Below are 17480 nucleotides of genomic sequence, written 5' to 3'. Positions count from 1 at the left end.
AACAAAGTAATTTGGAAACTCTAGACTCTTGTGTCCATTGCCTCACTGTAGGCCCAATGCAGAGCTGCAAGGGTTGAGTAGAGATCTGTTAATTAGCGAGCACATATACGTTAGGATGGACATAAAAATGAGCCTATAATTATTTTATACTTGAAAAGACTCCTAGATGAAGTCTGGCCCCCAGTCTCCAGGCAGAACAAGTGCTACATAAAATGTAACATTGAAAAGAGACTTGAGTTATCCATCAGATAAGCTTTCCCCAAGTTTAAATAATGCTGGTTTATGGCCTGCAGGAAACAGGCACTGTAATGTTTTTCAATTCCATCTTGCAAACACTTGTGTAGAACCATCTGTTAAATCCTGTTGGGAAGAAAAATGCAGCCCTGAACCCTGCCACAAGCAGCACATTTCAGTATTACCATAGCCCCTCACATTTATTTCAGAGCAGATGCTGTAAGGATGTTCCCCTTCTGCATAATCTAGCCAAGATGGAGAAAGAAGGAACTGCAGTGAAGCAACACCTTGAGGGCTGCCTCAAGATCAGAGCAGTAATATGGGGGTTCCAGCTACTCTCTTCAGACACTGACAGCCTGCCAGGGGATGGTAATTTCAGGTAGCATAGCAGAACAGGGGACAGGGACACAGGCAGCCAGCAGATACAGGAACCAGGAAAGCATCACTCTTCTCCACCAGGCTCTGAGGGTACACCTAATCCTGCAAGAAAGACTCACTCAGTACCTTAGTTTGCCCTCATGCTCAGAACACAGCAGTCCCAGAAGCAGACTGAGCAAAGGTCTCCTAACGAAAGCCTCTGACACGCCAGTCCTGCAAAAAACACAGCGGTGTGAAAATTGAACACAGGAAAGATATAGAGTGGTCAGCTACGGAGTAAGACCAGACTGGTTACTGCTACAGAGGGGCACACCTCCTGCTGTCCTTTGCTCACGCGAGCAGGGTGAGTCCCCAGAAGCCCTTCCTAGGAGGGCAGAGGTCCCAGAGACAAGCAGAAGAGCTGGAAGCAGGGTGGCTTTGCAAAGGTCACAGTGTAACTTCACACCACACGCAGTGGTTTCTACCCAGCAAATTCACCTGTGGGAGCTTTTCATTTCAGCAACAGATGAGCAGAAGCACTTCACCACTGCGACGTTTTCTTGTGAAGGGAGCAACAAAAATCAACCATAAGTCCCCACAGTTTGCTGCTGACTGGGGAAATGAGTCTCCATCCCCTCTTAAATACAGAGATGCACATCCAGTATACCTGGGCTGCAGCATCCCTTTTTTTTTTCTTTTTCTTTTTGGCATGGTGGAGGGAGGTTTCACTATTCTGGTAACTCCACTGCCACTCCCACCACCATGTGCACACCATGTTACTTTGGGAGGAGAAACAGCACATCGTAAAAGTTAATTTAACTGTGGAAACATTTCCCCTGGCAGATGTAAGTACCTCATAAAGAGCTACACACATCAGTTCCAAGCCAGGTCTTTCCCTGGTTCCTGACCACCACTAGAGAGCTCTGGTCTCCCATAACCTGCTCAGATTCTCTGCTGTGACCAGAACCTGAATTACCGCAGTTGCTTATTGAAACCACATCTAGGTCCACGTGGGCTTTAAGTGGAGAAAACATCCTTCACAAATTAACCCTCCTTAGAGAAGGACTCTCATGGAAGCAGCATCTGGGGCCTTGTCTGCACTCTCCAAACTGGCAGGCCACAAGAAAAGTAACTGGAGAAGTTTCCAGCCATCTTTTCCTCCAGTCAACCACAGAACAGAGTTGAAAAATTGCTGCAACCAGTTTGCACACATGCAAAGTAGTGCTGTTTTCACCCCACACTACTACTGCTCCAGCCTCACTGGAAAATCCCAGCATGGCAGAGGAAGGGCTGAAGATGGGGCCAGATGGTGTCCATGCTCCTCAGTGCTCTAAAGAACATGGACTCCTTGAATTCCTACCTCCAGGACCTGAAGCAGAAGATGGAAAGGACAAGGGTACCAATAAGCAGAAAGATAAAAGCAAGAAGTGGTATCTGAGAGCTTTCCTCTTCCTAACACTTTAGGAAAGCATAGGGAAGGACAGTAGAAACTCTTCACAAGTAATAAAAGGGTTATTACTTGGAAGGTCATCTCCATAAAAACGTTTTTCATTAGATGGTTCCAGATAGAGTCATCAACTCATTAGCATGCTGGGTTCCAGTACAGACAGCCATACTGACCTTATCAAAGCTGGATAAGCAGGTGAGACAGGATTTTGATTACAGACTGTGATGTTGCTCAGGTCTACTACCTGGGGAGGTAAGCTCTGTGCTTCTAGCTGACCATGCTCTAAAGTCTCTACATGCTGCTCCCTCTCTCATCCAAACACCACCCCTTCCCATTTTACAGTCAATTACCCCCAATGAAAAATGTAGCAAAATGATGAGTTTCTAAATGGGACAGATACAGAGAAATCCCCTTTCCTGCATATGTCAAGCTTCTTTACTTCTTATCACTGAGCCTGATGTTTCTTCTCCTCCACCTTACACTCAAGTAGGGAGTTGAAAGGTCTGGGAAGACAGCTTTGCTGCAGAAACTCCTACACGAAAAAAAAAAATCTCAGAGTTGCCATCATTACAACATCATCTTCAAATTTTATTAAATGCTTACAAAAAGAGGAAAATCCAGGAGGCACAAAATTTAAGCAGAAAGCACACTGATGCAGGATGGAGACAATGTGTCCTCCCTCCAGGAGAGTAAAAACAACTTGCAAAATTATGTTGACATGGGAAGAGAGTAGGAATAAGATTTTAAAGAGGGGATGGGGGGACATGTGAACACCATGAAGTATGAAGGAGTGGGAGAGTTCAGAAACAGCCCTAGGAGCTGATTTGCAGACCTCAGGCCCAAGGCCAGAAGTGCCACTCTCTGGGGATTCAGTTTCCTCAAGTTCACAACAAGCTTTGGCCTCCCCAGACAATTCACTAGGATGCCCTTTCACCAAGGCAGCTTCCAGCATAAGAGCAGCAGCCATTTCCCAGATGTCCTGTTCAGCTCCAACTAGGTTATCAATGTGCCCACCACCTCTGACTTTCAGAAGTGTTTCAGTCACTGGCACTGGAGCCCACATGTTAGAGAACAAGCAAATCATTTTCCCAGAGAAGGGAGATAATACAAGGGGTCAGCACTCCTCACACCTGGGAAAGGAGACCTCCAACCCATCTTAGATAGGTAGCAGCTATTTGAAACAAAGCTGCTGTTGCCACTGTTGAGACAGGAAAGTGGCAGGGACATTTTGGCATGGGTATGGAACTGTGATTAAAGAATGATCTGGGAACTAAATAAAAAAACAGGACTGAGTTGAAAGTGATTTGATGTACACAGAGAAACCCACAGACAGAAGTCCCTCAAAACAGATGTTGTAGAGGGACAGAGGCTGCATTGTAAACAGGGGAAGACTTTACCCACAACTGGCATCAATAGGGTGACAAGTGGTCCTTGCACTCTCCTTACACTCTCCCTGCAGTCTTCTCACAATCTGCCCATTGCCCTCCTTTCAAACACCAGTTCTTTTACCAGGTTACTGTTGAGCTCTCTCTCTGCCACCACTCAGCCACCAAGGGCCACAAAAGCAGAAATTCATTATCACATAGCAAAAGCCTTGCCTGCTCAGCAGGGCAGCACATCGCTCTCTTCCAACACTTAAGAGAGGAAACAGAGCCACAGCCTCCCATCTCCATAGCAGAGACAGATTAAAAAAAAAAAAAAAAAGCCAAAGAATCACACAGAAGGTTAAAACAGGGATAGGTTTTGCCAGCTGATATAGTTCCTTTCATCCATCTGAAGGCAGTGTGCGGTATTGCTCACACCCCACGAGGAGTCAGGCTGTACCAAAGCGGACTGACATTAGCCAGAAGAGAAACATCCTTCAATTATCTTCTGTGGAGCAGAGGAAATAGTGGCATTGAGGGTTGCATCGAGCCAGGACCAAGCTCAGCTGCAAGACAAGAAAATAACAAGGTTATGGATACCATTTGACCTCTCATGAGCAATACCCTGGGTTGTACAGAGGCTGCATCTTGTCTAGCAATTACAAGTGGTTTTCTCCCACCCACTTTCACAATGCCCAGTCAGAGTCCACAATTCTGGGAATCTCCATGCTCATGGCAGAGCAGGTGCCAAGGGCTGCACACCCAGCAGAGGTCACAGCTGCACTCCTGCCCCAAAGCTGTTTCCCAACCCAAAAAGGAAGAGATTAGCAAGTTTCCTCCCAAGCCCAAGAAAGCCACTAAAGCAGAGTATGTTCCTACAGCCCCTGGCAGCCACAGCTCTGTTTGGGACCATCTGCAGAGGTGTTGGGTTCCTGCAGCTCTCCATCTGCTCCATGCACGACAGCTGGTGCAGCTAAGGGACTCCAGGACACAAATGAGTTTTCCATCACTTGATGAATTATTCTTGCATGCTGACACTCTCCCCACTAATCCTGATTTGGGGCTGATTGCAGATGGAGTGAAGTCAGGAGAAACAGTTGGGGTCTGAGTGTGGGTGACCACACATCCACCCATGGGCACTCAACCACCAGCAAGGAAACTTAACCCTTTGAAAGCCTCTTAACTTCTATCTTCATTTCCTTCCAGCTTATCACAAACCCACACAAGTTTCTCAGGCAGTACTTCCCCCACTGTCCATGAGTTTTCCGCTGGTAATAAAGCAAGCCTGAGTGTCCCTTTGCCACATAATGAAGCAAAAGCAATAGGGGGGGAAGACAAATCTTGATTGTTGCAGAATTTCTCCTGAGCACATAAAACTCTGAAGGAGACTCAAACAAAGCCAAGCATGACAGGGAAGGCAAATAAATTAACAGCTGATTTCCTTTCGCTGTCCCTTAGCATCTCTCTGCCTCACTAGTCAAGCACACAGACTCTAATACAGTCACATGCCATGGAAGTTACTACACACCACAAGGTCTCCAAGACCCACAGTACAGCAGGTTTAAAGTCAGATCAGATGCTGAGACAGTAACAGGAGTGATTTTAAGAGCACAGACTACTGTAAGAGAACAAATCTTGATGTTATAGGGCACAAAACTTTGGGAACAGAAGGAAAACCTTCCTCGTGCATGCATATTGTATCTCAACTTCCCACTCCAAGATTCCCCATGCTCTCCTCTGTAGCATCTGGCAGTTCACAGCAAATCCCAGGCAAGATCCTTCTCTGACTCACATGGGAAGCTGCATTTTTCTGGCAAGCAGCAGTCCTTGGGACAACCAAAGCACTCAAAGAGCTGATCAGTAGTTGGGAAGTTCACTGCCCTGCCTCTTTAGTATTCTCAATACAAGCCTGAAGCAGGTCAACCTTATAAATCTGGTTTAACAGTGCTGCTACACCATAGCTCATCTCGTAGTACAGGCTGTCCATGGGACCACATTAAACAGGAACAGATTAAATCATTCCACAGTAAATCCTACCATCAGATGCATGTACTTGCTCACCCTTCAGCAGATTTAGAAGAAAGCACAAAAAACTCAGCAAGCAATTAGCAACTCCTACACAAACAGACCCAGAGTAGCATTGCGCAAAAAAAAAAAAAAAAACCAAAAAAAACACACCAAAAAAGCCCAAAAACACATACCCCTCCAACAGACATTTTGGCTTTCTGACCCAGAAGAATGTAAAATATCCATGAACTGGGGAGGAGAGCAGATATATGAGGAAGAATGGGGTCTCAGCCTTTTTTGGGGACAATGCAGACTTGCTTCTAAGAGTAGCTCTTGGAACAAAGCAAATCCTAATCCCAGCCTTGTGCCTAAAGCACGAAGTTGATAAGACACTGGGAATGCCTGACAGTTGTCACCCCCAGCTGGCACAAATCCCCTCCAAGCCCCCTCACCAAAACTACAGAAGGTTTCTCATGCCTGCAGCCAAAATAAGTCATAGAATAGTTTGAATAGGACCTTTAGTTGAAGAGGACCTTTAAAGGTCACCTAATCCAATGCCCACACAATGAGCAGGGACATCTTCAACTAGATCAAGCTACTCAGACCCCCATCTAACCTGACCCTGAATGTTTCTACGGATGGGGCATCCACCACCTCTCTGGGAAACCTGTTCCAGTGTTTCACCACCCTCACCATAAAAAAAGCTTCTTCCTTATACCTAGTCTTAACCATCTCAGTCTAAAACTGTAACCCTTTGCCCTATTACTACATACCCTACTAAAAACTTTGTCCCTATATTTCTTATAAGTCCCCTTTGCATATTAAAAAGCCACAATAAGGTCTCCCCAGAGCCTTCTCTTCCCCAGACTGAAGAACCCCAGATCTCTCAGCCTGTCCTCATAGGAGTGTTCCATCCCTCTGATCATTTTTGTGGCCCTCCACTGGACTTGCTCCAACAGATCCATGTCCTTCCTGTACTGAGTACACCACTTGCTAGACACTGCCCAGAACCTTCCCACCACAGCCTCTGCTCTGGGGAACAGCTCATCCACCATGGTGAGGGCTTGGTCTCAAAGCTTTTGAGCACTACATGCCACCTCTTCAGTCCTTGTATTTGCTGCTGCCTTTTTTTTTTTTTTTTTAAGTCACCCTTCTCTGCTGATTCACAACCAGTTTTGGCAGATACACCACCTGCTTGCTCAGTACAGATCACCTTCCCAGCCCAGTGCTGACAGCAGCACTGCAAACCCAAAGCTAACACCAGGCACTGAAGCACAAATAGCTGTTCTGCACCTTTGAGAGTTTGATTCAGGATAGTTTTCCCGCACAGTACGTATCATGCTACACAGCCACACTAACCAGAGCAGGTTGGGAGCCACCAGGAACCCAGCACAGCACATGCAATAAATAGCTCCTCTGAGCAAGCCTGACATCACCCCAGCCTCCTCTTCCTTGTTTCAGGATGTTCAGTTGCATCCACCACCAGGGGCTGAGGAGCTCAGTGATTTATGCCTCATTTCATAGCAAAACTCAGCAACTCTGTGCTGAGCAAGAGCCAGGACAGAGCCAGATTTCTTTCTAGGGGCTTCAAAAAGTCACTGCAGGTCAGAGGCTGAGTGTTTGGTGCTCCCCAGCTTGCTCAGGAAGAGAAAGGGGAGAACTGAGAGTAGTTTTATCTTTCTATCCCCAATACAGACCCTTAGGTCCATTGTCAGGAAATCTGAGCAGTGCTCACCAGAGAGAAGAGGAGATGGTGGTGAGTTAGCGACAGAGAGCAGAAAAAGCAGTCATGCATCCCTGTAGGAGCAGCCCAGTGTTGGTCAAAGGGCTGCAATTGCCACTGGAGATAAGACTTGACTCAGACCACAAGCCACTTCTGTTTCACAGAATAGTAAATGATAAAGGCAGGATAGTAACAGTAAATACTAAGTGATAAAGGGGCAAAGCTTTCCAAGGGAAAGAGAAAACTTGGTTTTATCTAGAAAGGAGTGCAGGAGGAAAGATTTGCCCCATGTTACATGCAGCAAGGAAAGATCAGTCCAAGTTAGTGCTGTGACAAAGCACTTTCTCAGTGATAAACACAGCTTTTGAGAAGCGCTGCATTTCACAGGGGTGCCTTCATGCCAGATGAAATCAATCAGGGCAAGTGTTGACTTTGACTCAAATGACACATGTAGTTTATGACTGTTCTGTTGTATGTAACATTGTATCAGAGTATTAATAACCAAAATTTGGAAAGCCATGAAACATTCCTGGTTTGTGCCTCTGGAGATGTTTCAAAGCTTCAAGATTTCAGACCCACTTTGTTTCCCTCAACGTTTCCTTCCCAATCCCACTAGGACTTGCCAAGGCACGGACGTCTGGGGTCCCAAAGAGCTCTTACTGGATTTTGTGCTAAGGCCAGGAGAGGAAGAGCTCCAGATTTGGCAATACAGCTTCCCCCAGTACATTTCTTGCCCTGCCACACCCACCCTCAAGACTGGCTGAGGTTATGCCAGGAGAGTAAGGAAACCAAGACTGATGCTCTTCTCCCACAGTACTGACTCCATACTCATAGCTTTTAGAGAGAGGAGGGGAAGAACTTATGTATGAATGCTTCAGAAGCTAGCCCAGGGCTAAGCCCACACCAACTCTAAACTTTGGGGTTTTTTCACAGGAAATGACAATGCTGATAACAGTATCATCCTCCATCCAGCCTGCTCCCATCCACCACCACCTTTCTCCCCCTCCCACCCTACCAAAGCCTGGGAAGGACAACCTGCGGCTCCAGCGGCTGCTGAAAAAGGCAGCCAAAAAGAATGCTGTCTTTGCTTCAGAGCAAGCCAAGTCCTTCCGGTCCAGCCTCTCACCTGTGAACGAGGCCAGCCCTGACCAAGAGGAGTACGATGAAAGTACTACCCCAGCAGAGACCCCTGAAACCGCAGCACCCCCATCCACCAGCCTGCCAACTCACATCTCCATCAGGCCCATCAACCAGCGCGCCTCCTCCCCTTTCCGAAAGAGCAAGCCTTTCACACTGAAGGTCACTGAGCAGAGGCGCATTGCTGAACATGTCCTGCTCACAACCTCCTCGGCCATGCCCCTGCTACACAAACCAGAGGCTCCTGAGACTACACAGAAGCCTGAAGACATGGGCTCCCACCTTCCCTCTCCATGTGACCCACTAATATCTGTTTTCCCCGAGCCTCCTCCTTCCAGTAAAGAAAGGGCACCAGAGGTTACCTATGTCACCAAGGTGAACACTTATTTCCACAGTGTCAAGCCACCTAGGGCTAAGACTCCCACATCAAACCTGACACAAGGAACTGTAAGCAATGAAGACACAAGACCTTCTTCCCCAGCACCTCAAAAAAGCTGCTCTGAACCATCTCCAGAGCACATTCCCACCTCACCTGATGACAGCAAGGCCCCGCTTTCCCTGTTGGAACCTCCCCTCCTTCCTGCTGCAGACACAGAGCCTCCTGATCAAGCTCCCAAGCCTGATCCTATTGAAGAGTCCATCAAGGCTCCTTCACCCAAGCCCAGCACCTCTGATGCCCACACCAGTATGCCTACAACTCATGGAAGTGACACCAAAATATCTGGATCAGAGACAGCTCCTGAATTACCCAAGGAAGACAGAGACATCCTAAAGCCATCGACATCCAGCACTCCCTGGAGGCAGGCACACCCAGCAACAGCAACTCCAGCATCAGCTGATGGTACCGGGTCCACCTCCACAGACACGAAGGCAGAACACATCATTGAAACTCAACTGAGCCCCAGCTTACCCAACCCCAGCCTTCCCCTCAAAGCTGAGCCAGCACCAGCAGCAGCAGAAGCAGCGAGACCACCTGGAACCAGTGCCAGTGGCTGGCATCGCCTCAAGAAGCATTTGATGGTGCAGCCAGAAGCACCCAGCTTCCCAGAGCCCAAGCCAGAAAAGGTGGAACAGGAGGAAGGGAGTAAAGAGGACACTGCTCAAGCAGTCATCAGCCAAGACTGCACGCAGTTTAAATCAAGAGCCATGAAAATGTGGGATGCTATTTTATACCAGGTGACACTCAACAAGCAGACGAAGCAGCAAGCAGAAGAGAAGAAGCCACGGAAGGAAGAAGGCTTCTTTCTTCCCCGCCGCTTGCCCATCCTTCTGCACAAGCCACGTTTTGACGCCCGGAAACTGAAGGAACTGGCCACCAAACCCATGACAAAGTTCAGCACTGTGTTTGAGGTGAGCCGGTTTAGACCCAAATCAGCTGAGGAGCACACCAAGAACTTTAACAGAACAGCATCAGGATGGTCAGCCAACTGAAGCCAGGCAGCTCCATGCCTCTGGAGATTCCTGCAGGGCACCCAAGCAAGAGAACACCTAAGACCAGGTTTACTGCCCATCGAAGCCAAGTGTAAGGAAAAAAAAAAGGAAATTAAATAAAAGCCCTCAAAATCAGCAGCCTTGTGCTGCAGGTTTAAGGGTTACTCTCCATATGTTTATAAGCCTAAGTGTATAACATACCACATCCACAGGTCATAGGAACACAGATACACACTTGTTATAAGAAGAGGCAGCAAGCAGCACTGTATGCAGTAACAGAGGGAAGGGAGGGGAGGCACACAGTGAAGGTGACAAATTGCCAGTAGAAAAAGACCAGTTTAGAGAAGGATAACGGGAATCTAAGGGATTTTGTTGTGTTTTTCTAAGACCAAGATAGATCCTAGAAGCAGCAGCAGTTGAAGATGAAGTTGAAGGAATCTGGGTTGCTCCACTTCTCTGAGTCTTAGAAACCACATGGAAAGAGAGTAACATACATTTTGAGCTATCTTCTCTGCCTTCTCCACTGAAAGTGCACCCCTAATCCATTTGCTGAGAACAAAATGGAAACTCATCCTTTCACCAGCACAAATAAGGGACAGCGTAAGATATTCTGCTCTCACAAAGCAGTTCTCCTGCCTAACAAAGTGGGCATTATTATCTGACATCCTCCTAGGTCAGTCTACCAAATCACAATGCACAGAACACTATTTCAGTAATCAAGTTCTGTTACGTATTTTATCATGTTTTCTCAAACACAGATGATGGTTTCCATAACTAAACTTGCCTTCTTCAGCACACAGGTATCCAACTCTGTGTATTTAATAAGATGGGTTTTTTTAGGGGTTATGCTAACCACATGTAGCCTCATTTTCAAGAGGAAAATCAGGATATTTGCCTACCTGCTTGTCCCTGATGTCCTGATAAAAGAGGGTATCTAAAGGAAAGTCCCCAACTCTGCCCATCTAAGAGACAGCTGTGCTTTCGAGTATTAGTCATCCTTTGCAACTCCATTGCCAGCAGGTTTATGAGCCTGAAAGCTGGGAGATCAGCTATTTCTGTTTCACAAGGGACTTTTTCATAGGCTAGGGTGCTCCTACACAGCTAATATAGGATTGCCATGTTTACTCCAAATAGGAAACTCCATACACAGCTCTTTATACTCTTTTTGTGTGCAGAGGATATGGAACTGACCAAAAGTTCCTCAAGGCAAACTATGAAGAGACTTGGAAACAAAACAAAGAACCCCTTTTGCTTTTTTGAAGTCTTCCAAATTTGTGATGATGCTATAAGAGCAGCTCAGTTATCAAACCTTCACTTAAGTTTTCACTTTGCTAGTCTTATCCTCTCTATTCTGTAATCCTTTTCCTATTCAAAGGAAAAAAAAAGAATAACCCAATTATCTAAAGATAGGATTTCTCAACACCCCTAAGTTTTTCAAGAAAAAGCTGAAAAGAGGTAGGTTGGAAACACATCAGTAATCACAAGTGGATGCCAGGTAAGCCTCTGCAGGATAATTTAACATCGCTGGAAGAGAAGGCTATACAAAAAGATCCACACAGCAGTACAAACACAAAAATCAAAGAGTGCTGCATAAAACATGTGAAATGCCTAATGCAGATAAAGATGAGCAATAAATGGCACCTTACTGTAGCACAGTGAATGGATGCCTATGCTCAGGAATCAGCATGCACAAGATCCACAGAATTAGCATGAGGGAGAACAGCCAACATCAGTTACATTTGGGAGACGAAGTGAATCTGGGCAGAGAAGGTGGTTTAAGAAGCAATTGTGCTTTAATTCAGCTCTTGTCCTGCAGCAAGGACAACCACCCAGAACAAACCAGCAACTCTCACCTAAGGCTGTCATGTTCTGCATCTGCTGCGCTTTCAACCAGGCTGCATCCACAAACCCAGCCCCACTGCACAGGGATGAAGGATGGAGAAATGCCACTGGGGAGAACAGTTCTCCCAAACATAAGAAAGGAAGCAAAGGAAGGCAGGTTTGGCTGCATGGTTTAAGCCCTTTTACCCCTAGAGCAAAGGACAGAGACACACAGCAAGCATGGAAAGTTCTGCAGAGACAGACTCTGACATGAAAGTATCACAGAGGACAGATCTCTGTAAGCAGCAGATTTTCACCAATGGCTCTGCACTGGAAGTCAGTGCAGTATGTCCCAGCCTGAGATGCTGGGCTGAGAAATGGAAGAGGGATGCTAAAGGGCACAGGGTTTGGTACTTTTCAATGTCAAACAGCCTCAGGCAGTTGCTAAGAGCCCAAACTGCCACTTAGAGAAAACCTCTTGCTCCAAAGCCTGCACTGAGGTCCAGCAGCTCAGGAAGGGAGGAGAGGAGCAAAAACTGTACCTGTGCTTAAGCAACTAGAAAGCTGATAAGGTGGTGTTAAGAAAGTGACACGGGGATAATCCAGAAGGGTTTGGGAGCAAGAAGGCAACAACAAGGTGATCCAGTAATACAGAAAAGGATGAACATAGTTCAGGGGGTGGAGAGGAGCTGGGGAGCAGAGAGGTCACAGCATACCAAACAGCAAGCTAAAACCTAAGAACAGAAACAAGCCAAGTTCCTTCAGCTATTGCAGTCATTTTGCTGTTCACAGTAAAAACAAAACAACTTCCTTTTGAACAAACCCACAGTGCAACAATGTTGGTACCACAGCTGTTTGGAGTTCTGAGTGGATCCTAGAGCACATCCCATGACAGTTCCTGCCTTTCAAAAAAGGATGCTGGACAAAGACCAGAACCAAAGGCACTTTCATTTGAGCTGTTTAGAGAAGCTCAGGTAGGGCAAACAAACCTGCTGACAACCAAGCAAAACCTGTTTGCTGTAAAGAACTGAAGCTCAGTAGGCTCCCACCTGGTGCACTGAAACAGACTTCAGGAAAACGGAGATTCTGATCAAAGAGGAAACCTTAAGAGAGGTTCCTGAAAGACAGACAGAGAAGTAAGCTGAGGATACAAGTTCTGTGGGCTAAAAACACATCTCTGGGCAGCCTTGAGTTTGTACTGCTGCTCTTCTCAGAGTAGCGTTCAAAAGGGCTTCTCCTCCAAATGGGCACTACAAAACGAAACAAACAAAACAATATGCTGCACTCAGAAGCCATCTCCTTAAGGGTGGGGGTTGGGGGGAAGGAAGGAAGGAACATAGGTCCCAGAAGAATTCAGAAACAAAAGGTGTTTTGTAGCAGACAGAGCTATTTATAAGCTTGGCTATGAAATAAAGCTTCTTTTTTATAGTAGCAAAAAAGAGAATAAGCTTGTTTTCACCCTCAACAACTTCCTCTCCACTCATTGTGCCAGATGCTGCCCAGTTGGATCCAACTGGTTATCACCTCCCTCTACACCATTCCTCCTTATTGCTGCAATCCACTATCAGCCACTCAAGATAACACCAGGGTATCTGGGAGCATAAACACAATAGGAGCTTGAGATCCAAAAACCATTTCAAGAGAGCACAGAGACAGTAACCCAGTCCTGCCTTCCCCCTTGCTGCACATCAGAGAGCAGCTCTTTCTGCTCTGTTGGTCTATCCAGCACAACAGATGTTCACATCCTCCCTGCTACAACCTTATTATCAACTCGTTCCAAGAGGCTACTGGAGTCATGAAGAGTTTTCACCATGATTAATTCAGTAAATCTGGGAATTAGACCCCAGAAACACTTGAATTTCAGAAGTACATCAGCCCCCATGTTCAGATAGAATTACCTCCAACTATGTACTTCTCCTTGCAACATAAGAGAGCATAAGAAAAGAGAGCATATTGAGACTATTCCTTTGAACTAGCAAAGGCAAACACATCTTCACCCAAGGAGCAGCAGCTAAGGGACTTATCCTGAAGATTAAACTAACACAGGTATCCAGCTTCCTATCAGCATCAGAAAGTCAGAGGCAAAAAAAAAAAAAAAAAAAAACAAAAACCTGCTGTGTACCCACGCTTTTCCAGCTCAGACAGTCAGGCCCAGAAGCAAGGCTCCAGATGTTCCCATACAGGACCTTCCAACTCACCCAAAGTGCAGCTGGCAGAAATAACCCCAACATCCTGCCAGAACAGCCCAGGACTTCGTTACATAGTGCAAGGTCAGATCCCACCTACCTGGTTAATGAGTTCTCCAGGCACACTATTGCTCTGCAGTGTCATCTATCAACACCTTCTTGTACTGGCCATGGCCTGTTGCAACAAATTTATACTTTTTGCCAGAAGGAACGGACTGAACAGGAGAGAAAAAAAGAGCCAAAGTCAGCATTTTTCTCCATTAAACAGACAGTCAACATCAAATAACTGAAGCCAGATGAGTATTTGATACAGTTGTTTTTAATACCAGAAGTCTTGGAGACAGCCTACTCTGTACTCCCTTCTGGCCCCTTCCACACAAGTTCTTTGCACAGATCCATCATCACTTTCTATAAGCACAGGATAACACAGCAAGCACAGGATGTGCAACAGGAAAGAGAAGATGCAATGTCAGGCATTGTGAGGGAAGACTCACCTAAGAGCCCAAACCCCCAAGCCAGGGTTGTTTTTACCCATGGCAAGAGCTGGTTTTATTTACCAGATACTGGCAGCTCCAACCCCGGAACTGACAAGATACTTTGATCTTCCTCTCCCAGCCTGGTCAGTTTGAGCAGTTTCTCCTTGCTGCATTTTAAGAAATATTTCTACAAACATTCCCTCACAACCCCGGATCCACCTGCAAATGTTGATACTGCCTTAGGTTCAGTTCCACTTAGTTTTGCATGTTTTGTTTACTTGCAATACTAAAAAATGTAACAAGAGCAAAGTAACTCACATTTGCAGTTCCATTAGAGCCTAGAGGCTGAGATTCCCAGCTCATGGGCTGAGGACATGCTATTCAAGAGACCTTACAGCATTACTGGATATAAAACTAATTTTTGCCCCCATTTTCACTAGGGCTGAAGGAATAGCATTGCACTGTTAGGAAGAGCTCTTAGGCATGCAATTGCCTCGATAGGGACAGGTAGCCATTGTCCCTGTAGAACATCACCATCTTCTCAATACTTCCAATCCAGCCAAGTGCTCTCATACTCACAGACACTAACTCACCTTGATACTGCTCTCAGGTTTGGGGTTGCCCTTCTGTTCCCAAAGACTTCTTTTACTCACGATGTCTCCAGCCACGATATCCTGAGAAGATGATGTTCTCATTACCCTTCACTGCTAATGCTGTTGAACGTGCCCCTGTTCATGTTCATTTCAAACCCACACATCTGACCTTCTTTTTATTTATATCACATCATCTGACCTATAACAGCTGCAGCTAAAACCCATGATCTTGAAAACTTCTTCCTGTTCCCAGTATATATCCTATGTTTTCCTCTCCTTAAGTCTCTTCAACAAGAGTCTGAATCAGTTCCATGATGTTTGTTTTCTTAAGTTTGCTAACTATTTAGGACATGTTAGCAACAAGGCTTCTTTAAGTGCAAAAAATTTTGTTCACATATACACAGATTTGCAACCAATGTGTTACAGAATCAGCCTCAATCACAACAACCAGAAAGTGAAATCATCAAGAGCAATACCTAATATTCTGTGCATTTTCCAAGTTTACAAGATTTATCACTTTGGTGCTCAACAACTGGAGCTCAGTCCAAGCCCCTGCAGAAGACACAGGCACTCTCCCCACCAGCCAATTTTATTCCCATTTCAGGTTGGAGCCTCAACCAGCATCACAGAGGCTTTCCTAGCTGCACCACCAAGGAATAACTGGGGACCCTAACACAGACAAATTGAATCTCCGAGGTACAAGGCCTTGCAACCTGATAGAAGAGACTGAATCTCTTGGCCAAGAGTTGGTAGGCACCACGAACGAGCCACACCAACAGGCTAACACGGGGCAGTGCATATTGTGCCCAAGGGCCAGTCTCTTGTCTCCTTCACAAGCAAGGCAAATCCTCCAAGTGCCGTACCTTACAAGGAGAGGGCTTCGCAGCAGACTGCGACGTGACCTCCCCAGATTCCCAGAGGCTTTTTGTGCTGGCCACCATCATGCTCGTGGTAGGAAGGTCAAGAGAAGGCTGCCGAACAGGTTTTGAAGCCTTTGTGGATGTCTGGAAAATAAATGGAGACACATCACCATCAAAGAGTGTGCTTCTGCCGCCCCCCCCCTTTTTTTTTAACCCTTGTAATTGAAGGTCCTCAGGGAGGAGGGGTTATGAAAGGAGACTTGTAGAGTCTTACTAGTTCCTGTCAGAAACTTCCACACTTTTAGCAAGGAACATAAGGAAACAAGGATGGGACAGCTTGCTTAAAAAACCTGCTTTATGCTATGGAGGGAGATACAGAAAGGAACAAGCAGCACTCCCACCCAAGAAGAGACAATTTAGTTGTCATCTCCCAGATGGTAAAGCTAAGAGGCACAGTAGGAGACCAACACCAGGAAAGGGGGCTCCTTGGCGAGTGGGGACAGAGACAACACAGCAGCCCACCTCAATAGCCTGTGTGTACTGCTCCAGCCTGTCATCAATCTTGGACACAGGGAGGGGAGGCTGAGTCTTCTTTATGCTGTTACTGGAGAGCAGAGGAGAGAAAAGGATTAAGGTGTTCCCCCAGCACTTCAAGCAGAAGGGAGGACTTCAAGGGCCACAGGCAGCCTGTTGCTCCTGCCCTTCCCCACAGCAGGACCTGCTGGAATCCTCAATTTGCAGGAAGTGACCCGCTTTACCCTGAGGTCAACCCTAGAAATACCTTTTCTGTATTGAGCGGTTCAGCGACTCAGTTCTGTCCGTGATCTGAAGTCAGAGAAAAAAAAAAAAGACAAAGATATTACTTTTTTCTATGGACCCCAGATGAATGTGGTCACCCTAGCAGACCATTTTCTTTTCCCTGATCCCTCACCCACATTTTGGTTAGAAATGCCTCGCTCAGTCCCATGTTCCCATACTGCTGAGAGACAGCGAGCATTCCCTTTCCTCCTTCTTTCCACAGCAGGTGAGCAGAATCCCAACCAGTTTCAGGGGCAAACCAACAATGTGCAGCTTAACTGACAGCTGAAGCAACAACCAAGACCATTTTCTCTACTCTTTCTGATCAAGGAGCAGGTTCCTCCCGGACTCTTGGTTCCCTAGCCAGACACAACAGGGAAAGCGGCAAGTGTGGAAAGGCAAGGGGGAAAACCAGAGGCACTGCCAGCTGCATCTACAGAAGAAAAGCCAAGCATGGGAACAGCACAGGCATGAGTTAGATCAACTTAGACCAGAGAAGCACACGCACAGGGCAAGTCAGCACACGGAGCCACCTGCAATGCAGCTCTTCACGTCAAGCCATCAGGAAAGAGTTTTGCACCAGATGCTCCCGTGCAATAACTCTTTGGCCAAGACAGGAAGACAAGCAAGCACTTCACAACCACTGCAGGAAAGGAAAGCCCAAATGTTGCTAAACATCGCAACTTTTTCATGCCTCAGAAAACAAGAGAGAAAGATCACCTTGAAGTCAAAGGGGAGGCTTTCTTAACATCAGCTCCCACAGAGTCAAGGAGCAGCAACCAAGTAACAAGGAGCCTTCTCCCCCTGTAAAACTGCTGCCTGTGCCACAGGAAACATCACCTACCAAGTTAGCAGATAAAAAACAGCACTAAATGATCCTTTTAAGATGCTTTCAGGATATCAGTGCTAAATTCTAGCTAAACTGAAGACAAGACAGTGTCACATAGAGGACACATTCACCAGCTGTGCCAAAGAGCACAAGGCCCATTAGAGAACAACAACTAAACAGTGCAACCCTGGCTAATAGAGATGACGTGGGGAGAGCC

The 17480-nt window shown here is 46.4% G+C and overlaps 1 protein-coding gene across 2 annotated transcripts in view; it reads right to left on the bottom strand.

The window, feature by feature from the left end:
* Nucleotides 1–2605: 2605 nt before the first annotated feature.
* LSP1 (lymphocyte specific protein 1) overlaps nt 2606–17480 on the bottom strand; it is a 50123-nt gene continuing 35248 nt past the window's right edge. For both annotated transcript variants that reach the window (XM_050336490.1, XM_050336491.1), the window contains exons 6-11: nt 16418–16461; nt 16159–16240; nt 15640–15780; nt 14777–14857; nt 13808–13922; nt 2606–3968 (exon numbers count right to left, since the gene is read on the bottom strand). In XM_050336490.1, coding sequence (XP_050192447.1) covers nt 13833–13922; nt 14777–14857; nt 15640–15780; nt 16159–16240; nt 16418–16461 — 438 coding nt within the window. In that variant the 3' untranslated portion in view covers nt 2606–3968; nt 13808–13832. The remainder of the gene's footprint in view (nt 3969–13807; nt 13923–14776; nt 14858–15639; nt 15781–16158; nt 16241–16417; nt 16462–17480) is intronic.

The sequence above is a fragment of the Myiozetetes cayanensis genome, unplaced genomic scaffold (assembly GCF_022539395.1).
Source record: "Myiozetetes cayanensis isolate MyiCay16 unplaced genomic scaffold, myiCay2020 scf6-25, whole genome shotgun sequence".
NCBI classification, from domain to species: Eukaryota; Metazoa; Chordata; class Aves; order Passeriformes; family Tyrannidae; genus Myiozetetes; species Myiozetetes cayanensis.
This window is presented reverse-complemented; position numbering and strand designations above follow the sequence as displayed.